Source organism: Elaeis guineensis, chromosome 7 (genome assembly GCF_000442705.2).
Source record: "Elaeis guineensis isolate ETL-2024a chromosome 7, EG11, whole genome shotgun sequence".
Taxonomy (NCBI): Eukaryota; Viridiplantae; Streptophyta; class Magnoliopsida; order Arecales; family Arecaceae; genus Elaeis; species Elaeis guineensis.
Window position 1 is genome coordinate 81,250,398 of NC_025999.2, and position 10,637 is coordinate 81,261,034.

At 35.9% G+C, this 10,637-nt stretch overlaps 1 protein-coding gene across 5 annotated transcripts in view; it reads right to left on the reverse strand.

Annotated features, from left to right (window-relative positions):
• LOC105048849 (MAP3K epsilon protein kinase 1) overlaps window positions 1–9,746 on the reverse strand; it is a 31,382-nt gene extending 21,636 nt beyond the window's left edge. For 3 of the 5 annotated variants that reach the window (XM_010928323.4, XM_029265669.2, XM_029265668.2), the window contains exons 1-8: window positions 9,471–9,745; window positions 9,281–9,391; window positions 9,058–9,192; window positions 5,056–5,076; window positions 4,519–4,592; window positions 4,300–4,390; window positions 4,134–4,217; window positions 572–673 (exon numbers count right to left, since the gene is read on the reverse strand). In XM_010928323.4, coding sequence (XP_010926625.1) covers window positions 572–673; window positions 4,134–4,217; window positions 4,300–4,390; window positions 4,519–4,592; window positions 5,056–5,076; window positions 9,058–9,192; window positions 9,281–9,340 — 567 coding nt within the window. In that variant the 5' untranslated portion in view covers window positions 9,341–9,391; window positions 9,471–9,745. Of the gene's footprint in view, window positions 1–571; window positions 674–4,133; window positions 4,218–4,299; window positions 4,391–4,518; window positions 4,593–5,055; window positions 5,077–9,057; window positions 9,193–9,280; window positions 9,392–9,470 lie in introns of all 5 variants that reach the window. The other 2 variants (XM_029265667.2, XM_029265670.2) reach the window with 2 other exon arrangements.
• Window positions 9,747–10,637: the final 891 nt, after the last annotated feature.

Here is a 10,637-nt window from a genome sequence, read left to right on the forward strand (position 1 = left end):
TTATTGTTATTTATCCTATTTTCTGAAACCACAGACGCTAGTGCCTGCACCAGCACCACAAGTCCAACCATCTGCTTAAAAATTCTAATTTAGTGCCTAGAAACTTTCAAATATTTGTGAAAAAGACAAAAGTAATGTAGAAAATATAAACAAAATAAAAAAGGCAATAAAAGGGGGCATCTCAATACCATGCTAGGATGCAAGCATTCCCAAGAGTCGACACAGGAGCATCCCAATACTATCCGACTGGGGACGAGACCAGGATAGGTGCCAATATCAGGATTAAACCCTTGACCGAGGAAGAAGATTTATTCTGTTCTTATTCATCTACTCAATGATGTTCTTTTCTTTACTATCATCAATAAACATGAGTTTCATAGTGCTACAAAATAGTGTAGATAAATATCTATCTTTAAACTGTCACCATCTTGTCTTCCTTAAGTAGTTTGATTCCATGTGCTTCAAAGAAGTCTCTAGGGTACCATAAAGGCAAAGCTTTTGCATGATGTACTATAAAATGATACAAATCAGATTAAAGTAAAGATGTCCATAATGCAATTTATCATGCTACCTCAGGGGCCATCCAGTATGGGGTTCCAACCACTGAATGTGTGTTTACATCTGCTTCAGTTAATTTTGTCGCAACGCCAAAGTCAGCAAGCTTAACAAGACCCTAAAAGAATATTTCCTAAAGAGATCAGAATGATTAAAAGGAAATTAAAAAAAAAATAAAAGAAAATGAGCAAGCTTTAAATAAAATATATATATATATATATAAAGAAAGTTAAGTTTTCTATTGTTAACATAAAAAAAATGTGTACTCAATGCACAAAAGAAAATTTCACACCATTAAAAGTTTAGAACCCTTATAAATAAATTAAGTTTTCTACTGTTAACACAAAAAAAAAACGTGTACACAATGCAAAAAAGAAAATTTCACAGCATTAGAAGTTTAGAGCCCTTAACAGAACAAATGAATGAAAGGTAACAACTACATTCAAATGGCTGATGCACTATGTTTTTCAAGAGCAGATACCAATCCTCAATAACAAAAGTGCCTTCTTCAATTCCTCCATCTATAGGTGCACACATGCCGCTAATATGTACTGACAAGTTGGAATGTGCAACATGGACATATACACACAATAACCCCATATATAGTGGTGTTAGTGGGTCCGGTACAGGTTGGGTTCAGCAATATCCATGCTCTGACACATACATTTGTTAGATCCAGTGCAAAACCCAATTAAATATCCATACCCATACCCCAAAAGTTGGACCCAAGAAAGGTCAGGTTTGGATCATGTTTCACGTAGAAATCAGGTATTTAACAAGTTAATTTGATAGATCTTTTTGGCCTTTTTTAAAATCATTTTATGCACCTATGAAACACAAAAATGATGACATAAACAATATAAAAATTTGTATATTAAAAAGGTCATCTATTCAACTATTGCTTTTAATACCTTAGGGTTCATGTAAGAAGACATGAAAAACAAAAAACATCCTACAATAATTAAGTTCAATGAATCAATATAACTATTAAATCGCAACAGATACATTGTAAGAAAGAATACTAAAAATGACAAGGGTATGAATTTGGAAGAACAAAATGGTTACAACTTCACGACTCCCAATTTTATTATTTTATGATTAAAGTGAAAATTTGATAGATACACATATAGGCATACATACACGTATGTATTTATATATTTATGTGCATACGTATACATATTTGTTTATATATAGATATTCGGGTCAGGTTTAGAGTTTCAGACATGGATCTACCTAAACCCAAACCTAACCCGATAAAACTTTATGTCCAACTCTGGAACCTTAACCCAACCTAATAGCTTATCGGGTCTTTTTTTTATACATAAACACTATTGACACCTCTACCATATATGTCCCCAAATACGAAGGGAATATACTGAAACCATTAAGAAAATGTGACTCACATGCATGGTGGCTCACACACAACAGGAATTGCACCAACTTTTAGCCCTCTTCTTCTTATATTAAAAAAAAATAAAAAAAAAGGGAAGAGAAGGCAGTCTCTTACTAGGCCCGCCATCACTCCTATGCATTAACAGGCACAACAAAAGAGGGAGGCCCTCACTGATGTGCCCTGTCCCCTCCTAGTAGTAGGAAAAGAAGAGGTGCACAACCTTGGTGGGTCCCCTTTCCTCCTACAAAAATAGTGTATCATTAATACCTACAGAAACCAAACCCATGTCCTGCCTAGACCTGAACCAAGACCGATCAAGCTTGTAACCCTGTTGGCTAGTTATGGGTCCAAAGATTCCAAAGATACATAGTGAGAACAGGTCCTAGTTAGGAGGTACTTGGACTCAGCCTGAAACCCCTATAGAAAAGTGAGGAACGGGTTGATGATACAGCGTTAGATACAGCAAGCAAGTAGTATAATCAATTGGACCATGCCAAGTATCCTAGGAGCCAATGGATTCATAGACAATGATCCCATTTAAATTTTCCACTAGAAACAGTATTAGTTTTTCATCTAATTTTTAGATGTTGTAGTAGAGTGGTCCTAGTGCATTTCCTTTTATTTGTTGGCCGGGTTTCTATTGTTAGTTGAATCTTGCAAGGGTTTTGTTTGGAATCGACTTGTTTCAATTGATTAGTAGAATTTTCATGGAATCTTCTTCCACTCTTCTCTCCCCATTCCTTATGCTTCCTCTCTCACTACAGCACAAGGTGTTGCCCTATGTCAATCGGCCCTTTGTGTGCCTTATTTTTGTCTTACTATTACTCTCTCATGCACTCACATTCTCTTCCATCTCTTTTTGTCAACCTTAGCATTCCATGCAAGTTAGGCTTTGGAGAAACCTCAGAATACTTTCACAACAAGCAAAGTGGATAGTTTTCTAGCGCTTCCATGTTAATTGCCCAAAAAACTTAACATGATATCCCATGGCAAAATTTTTATTTTTCAGCTATGTGTTCTCTTCAAATCAAACTTTCAAACTCTACCTTGAGGAAAAATGCTTGGGAGATGATAATATGGGATATTTGTAATCTACACATTGAGCGGTCACAGCAACAAAATGTTAATCCTAAACAAGACAAATATTTCCTCTGATCAATGGTTAGAAAATGTCCAAGCCACCTGAATTTTCGTTCACATAGGTCTGAAATATATAAAACATGATGTACATTGTGGAGCATCATTTTGGATGACAAACCATGCATTTTGGCACAAGGCATAAGAATGTTAGTAAATTTTTGAAAACAAATAAAGTCACCATGTAAATATATTACATAAGAACAAGTCTATTCGTATGTGTGCACATATATATGCATATTATATATGTACATATATAGATGTGCATAAATAGATACAAATACATATATATGAATACACACAAATACATATTTATAGATTTTTACATACACACATCCATATGTGTGTGTGTGCATGTGTGTCTGTATCTATGTGTTTGTGTATATATACTCATACATACATATGTATATGGATATGTAATATATATACATATGCACACCCACACACACACGCATGCACACAAATACATATACGCATATGTTATAAGCATACATACACCTAGTTGTAGATACGATGTTGTATACATATAGACATGCACACAAATAGATAGATAGAGATACACACACACACACACACACACACACACAGAGAGATTAAAACCCATTGAACGATGAGGATTCCTATGAAATAAAATTAACTATTCAAGATAATTGACATATGGATATAGATAGGTGCATATACGTCTATATTTGTGCGTACCATGTGCAAAGACAAATAGGTCAATAGATGAAATAGTGTCATGAACTTCCACTAAGTAATAAAGAAATCCAATGTAAGAAAAGTCCAAGAAGAACAATTTATACAAAATTTTTACACCCAAAAATAATCAACTGAGGAAACAAACTAAGCCATTGTTTCTAATAGATTCTTTTCACAAACAGATATAAAAGAGGTGCAAGACAAATAGTTGCAAATATCAAAAAAAATCAAGCAATTAACATATTAAGAAAGAAAAAAAAATCCCTTATTGAATAGGACATGATTTGAAAAGGAAGTCAAAAGGATCACCTAGATAACTGAGACAATCTAACTTGAGTTGAAAGATTACCTCCTTTGTAGTCAAAATATTTGCACCCTTGATATCTCTATGGATTACACCTTGCTCATGCAGATAGACCAAACCTTCCAAAACCTGTGCATCATTAGAAACGCATTCAGGTATGAGGATTAACCAAGCTGGATTAATCAAGAAAAATGTACTGCAGTGCACACACCTGAGCAATGTAAACAGCCACCAATGATTCAGGGAATGGACCAAATTTGTTGGGCCTGATAATGTTAGCAAGTGAGCCATTTTCCACATACCTACATTGATCGCACTAAATGAATGAAAAATATGCACCTTGTAAAATGTAAACTGTTTTATCAATGTAAGATATACTGATGAATTGCTGCAACAAGTGACAAATACACAACGGAAGGGAGGGTGGTACTCGAGAATGATGTGCAGATGGGTCTTTGTCTTTAAAGATCCCAGATACTTCACAATGTTTTTGTGGTTAAGATTCTGCAAGAAATATCAACAGCTTAAATTAGGAATGTTCAAAATGAAAAAGCATCCTGCAGAATCCAAAGCATTTTTTTTTTGCATTGTTGCTCTCTCCAGTCAGCTGGAATTCAGAAGCATTGAAGAGGAATAAACAATTTCCTAGCATTGACATATAAACATAGAAGTAATCTGCAGTATAATAAATCGAGACATCTAGAAGCTTTGCATTTTTTGTGACATTGGAAAAAAAAAAAGGGCTCCACTTCCCTCAGTGCTATTTATTTGTCTGTGTTGAACTATCACATTGATATTGCACCAAAAACCCATGTTAAAGATGGTTTGAACTTTGAACTTTGCTACTTCAATCATATAAACAAATGCCAAATATGTAAGAATATATCCGAGTAACACAATAAAAATTAATGCATGATAATAGAATTGACGAGTGCAATGCCAGAAAAGACTGAACTAAAAGGATTACCTTTAGTAGATCAATTTCTTGCTGAATTAACAATGTGCCCGCCACACCAAAGAGTTTTGCAGAAAAGGAAAAAGAGGTTTGTGAGAAACATTTGAATAACCCAAGTAATAAGTGCTATAATAACAAACAATTCTTAAATGCAGAACAGATTGCATTGCTTAATGACACAAAAAAACATCATTGGCAAGGTGTTATACTCTAATTGTACAGAGCAAATTAAAGATGCAAATAATTAAGCCTAAACATGAACAGAAATAATGATAGGATATAGAGCAACCAACATGAAGGAAGATTTAAATCATTCTACAGCAAACTATTTGATCTCTATTAAGGTTTTACAGTTCCAAATGTTAAGGGTGCTCGTTTTGCACTGTCCTGATGAAAAGAGATCTATCCATTGTATATATTAGAATGACAGAGGGTTCATCTAAACTGGGTTATGATAGAATGCAAAAAACTAAAATCAGATTAGATATTCAGAGTTGGTTCAGACAGAGTCCTAGTTTTATAGGATTTCAGTCATATGACTTAGATACAAGTTAACCAGGCCTTCCTGTAAGATGACATACCTTTCTTGGAAAACTAACAAAATATGTTTTCTTGTTCTTCCCCATTTTTCTTTAGCCTTTACTTCTCTTCTTGGGACATCCCACAGGACATCAGGACAGGATACCATTCCATTTGTCAGGACAAGACCATCCCACTAGCATTCCAGCATCCCAATCGGGACATCTTGAGACATCCTCTGTCCCAAGTATCGGGATGGAGTGGGACAGCGGCACGTCCCGTCCCACAAAAAAATCGGGACAACCCCGTCCCATGGGATTTAAAACCTTATCTAAAAGTATAACTTAAGAAAAGTTTCAAATTCAAAAATAAATTTCAAACAAAAACCATGTGGAAATCAATCATTCTGATCATCTCCACACCACTTTGGTGTGGAAGTAGCAGGATCCTAACATGTGATGGCAATTCTATGTGAAACAAGCCTTGTTGTGACTTCAAAAACCTGAGCATCACATCAACATATGCATCACTTCTCAACAATATAGAAGGAAATCATGATTGGCGTTTGATGAATTGTTGCATTGATGATGATGATGATAGGAGTGCTTCAAATTTTAACTATTCCATCTCTCATTGCAGTGAAATAAAAAATATACACATGCTGATGAAGATTTGAACTATGGAGATCTACCACAATGGAAGGCCTTAATTGAAGATTCAATGCGCAAAAATGTAATGACTAGATATACCAGTCAAACCGCTAATGATGAAGAACCACCTTGCATCTTGAAAGGTCAATAGTCAGACTGATGAAAAACCAAAGAGCACAAGGTGCATGCTCCTAAGTTGCTATAAATATAGATCAAGATCAAGCACAGGTTTCCAGATTCCTTTGATGTTGATTCAAATGATCCTATTATCGGCATCCTCCAGCAATGAATCAAGTGGTCCATAATTTACAACAAAAGATTAGATCAGCCATCCAATCAAGATCCTAAGTGGCCTCAAACATCAGATGGTTACAATCTAAAGTTGTATGAATCTGCACGACATATTGATCTATGGAAAGATCCACACAACTGATGGACTTGATATAGCAAACAGTAATCGTAAAAAGTTGGATAAATCTTGTTAGATTTTTTTTTAAATTTCAGTTTTTCTGCATATTTAATTACAACCATAGCTTTCTAGAGCCATAAGTAGAATTTCACTGTCGATCTCAACTAAATTATATGTGATTGTAGATGTCAGAGTTAGATCTATCATTTCAATGTATTATAAGAAAAGAAATGCTTAAATTAGACTAACCTAACGTGACCTACAAAGGGTAAAACAAGATTGGCAACACAAGAATCTTCCTTCAGTAAAAAAACACAAGATCTGTGGACAAGGATAGTCAAGTCAAAAAAAGTTACGGTTATGCCTTAGTTTCTTATGGCTTGAACCATGATGACCTATATATGCAAGGGTGAGGCTAAACTTCAGAGCATCCACATCTCTCCAAAATTTTCATGAAATTTAAGTTTTTCCTTGTCTTTATCATTACTCTTCCTACTCCTATCTCTCTTCCTATGGTCTGGAGAACACACCTCGATGGTTCAATTTATGCCACAGAAATTCTCAATATAAACATCCAGAGTGAAATAAAGATTTGAAATAAATTGCCATATCTGGGAAAAAAATTTCAATCTTGTTGCAAATGATCAAAATCTTCTCCATATTGCAACTCCACCCTATTAAGCCACATTAGCTCCTCAGCAATCCACGAGGGTTGCCTTTTACCTTAATTATCAAGGGAACAGCATGGTTCAGCGAGTTTGCCCTGTTGAGCATACTCAGTAATATGATGGAGTTAGAGGTTGGAGATGGAGAAAAAGAAAGATGATTTAAAAAGAAGAGGTAGAGAATGAGAAAATGAAAAAGGCACAGCTAAGACTAAGATAGTAATGTTTCCTCTGCATTCACTATCCATGCATCCGCCCACCCCCCCAACCCAAAAAAAAAAAAGAAAGAAAAGAAAAGAAAAGAAATCAGATCCACAAATGCATCTCCCTCCTCTTCCTTCTTTCTTTGTTCTCTGCTCAGTTCTTTCATGTTAGGGTGGAATAGACTGCATGAAGAATCAGAAGGAGGTTTTCATAAAACAACCCCATTGAATTTTGTGTGTAGCTAACCTGGCCTAACCCACCCCCAACCTGTTACCTAACCTGGCTCATCGTCCACATGTCAGCTAACCTATATTACCCTAACAGAACCCCCAGATGACTGCTAGGCAATCAGATTGCATATAGGCTATCCAAGCTCTACGAGGTGCAGCTGAGAGCAGACCTCAGTCTAGGTTGTCCAAGCAACCAACTTTTACAGCACCATGCATTATTATGGAGAGCATGAATTATGAGTAAAGGTCCTATTCATTACTAATTATGTTCTCATAACTTCACATTCAAAACTTCTGTTGTTTTCATTAGTGTCTCACATGGTAGCTTCTATTTTTGGTGCTTGAGGTCAACACACACACACAACATATATTTGTTACTACAAGAGTGCGCTAGTAAACTAATTTAAAGTTTACTAAATAGCCATAAAATACACACATAATTGGATTAAAACTTAAAGTTCACTAAATAGCTATAAAATACGCATACAATTGGATCTTACGTTGAAACATGCTTCAAATTGTTTCTATGTAACAAGATGTTTCCATGTACATCAAAGATGTCATGTCATTTTGGAGCTTAACTCCTTATTCATCAAACGTACTTTTTGCCTTCTCAGACTTTTGTCGGCAAGGTTGAAAACTTTTGGCATCAAGTACAACAGCCAAAACATAATCCAGAAACAAAATATTAAACCTTTATTGCATCTACTCATACTAATGCAACATAATACCATTAAAAAAACTGTCTCAAACAAGAGGCAAACGCCTTTTTGAAGATGGCCACTTCAAGAAGCCAACACAGGCTACTAGGAGCCCGTGGCAAGCGACATCACAGGAAGCCCATATCCTCCACTGCAGATCATTGCAGCAAGGCATCAACCTATCCTATTCCAAATGAAGTACAAAGTACCTTGAAATCCACCAACATCGTAGCATAGTGCGACATGTGGTCAGAGGCAATGGGAGGCTGCATTCTGGCAGACGATTGTGGAATTGTAACCTCACTCTAAGCTAAGCTCTTGCCAAAAAAAAAAAAGAGAATACAAATGTAGCATGATGGTTGAATACTATTTCTTCTACATCCATTTCAGATGAAACAATAAACCTGTATACAAAGATATCTAAACTCAAAAATGCAAAATGAAGGACAGAAAGAGAGAACAGGAACACATCAAGAGGACAAACATACAGCCTCACTTTCTAGATATCGCATTTATAGAGATGATTTATTTTGATGATTTAAAAAAGCATCACAATAGGAATATACATTTGTGACATGGTAACAAAGTTGAAGATGATTATAAATCAGCACTTCAAAAGACGGAGAAAGCACTTACCATTATGATGTTAAGATCTTCTTGGGGGATATTCTCCAACGAGACCTGCTTAATCGCCACAAAGTCTCCATTCTCCAGGTCCAAACCTTTATACACGCGTCCATACGCTCCCTTCCCAATCTCATCTCCAAGCATCTAAACCACCAACAAACCAAACGCACATGAACCCACAAAAGAACGAGGGGGGAGAAAAATTTTGGGAGAATCACGTTAGAATGCTCACATATTTGTTATCAAGCGTCTTCGATTTGTGGAAATGAGAGGCGGCTGCCTGCCGCGACATCTTCGAGTCCTCGAGATTGATTCAAACCCTAGAATTGGGCTCTTCCCGACCCTGTCACAGTGGAGGAAGGCATTTGAAACAAAAAGATCCCAACTTTCTGACGGGAAAACGAGGAAATGCGCAAAATCACCTGCATTGGTATAACTCGCTGCCATTTCTTGGATCTTCGAGGAGAAGGGAGTGGTGACAAGGGGCTCTTCGAGTATACCGAAATCGATGCGCGGCGAGGGCGAGGGATTAGGGTTAGGGTTTTTCGAGTGGGGAGAGGAGAGACTGGGAGGGGATTTAAGCCCTCGGCGGGGCTTCCCCAGTGGGGATGGGTTTCGGGGAGGGATCGGTGCTCGGCTCTCTCGCTTTCCGCCGCTGGGTCTTGGCTTTTGAAGGACGACGGTGTCTTAAGCGATGGGGTCAAGTTAGGAAAGCAAAGAACGGCACAGCGAGATATGCTGCCAGATGAGGGACAGCTGTCCGTGTTTACCTTTCGCCAACAGTCAATAGGCCTAATAAAATAACCAACGATGGAGTGGTCAAGATGCGTGCGACCTTGGAGAATATGAAAACAAAAAATAATGACTGTGAGCATGGTTGCATTTTTTTTTTTTTTAATTGAGTAAATCACCCATGGTATATTCTTTTCAAAAACACAAGTATTCGAAAATGTTGTAGATGCATATTATAAATGTATTCTTTGTACGAACTTATGTTTGATAAATTAATAATGGGATGCTTAATATAATGAATTTGGTGATAAGCATGGCGACACTCCCAAGAATAGTTTTTAAAAGAATGGAAGATCATGCATCAATCAATAATGTTAGTTTTAAATTTAATATTTTGAAGAGCTTGTTTGGATGCAGGTTGAGAAATTTAGTTTCATCTTAGTTGGACGTTGTGATGTTTTAAGTTTTAACTTGATCGCTCAATATGGTTGTATTTTTTTTAATATATTTTCTAGAATGAGAAACAAATGCTGTAAATTATAAATATAAAATTTTATAATTTAGAAAAGTTTAAGAGGAACCTTAGGTGATCTTTCTTGTTTGAGTTTGATAGTGTAGTGTGCTAGTACAATATCTAATTATACTAGTAATCCATAAAATAATTATCAAATTAGAAAATATGTAATAAATGATGATATTAATTATAGTATGATCAAAGTTTGAGACAAAGGTGAGAGTATTGTCCCATTTTTTGTTCAATATTTATGAGATTTTGATCTCAAGAATGGTATTAACTAAGATCATACTTGTTGAAAAGAATAAAAAGAGTGTATGGAATAATAACTTAAGTGAAATAA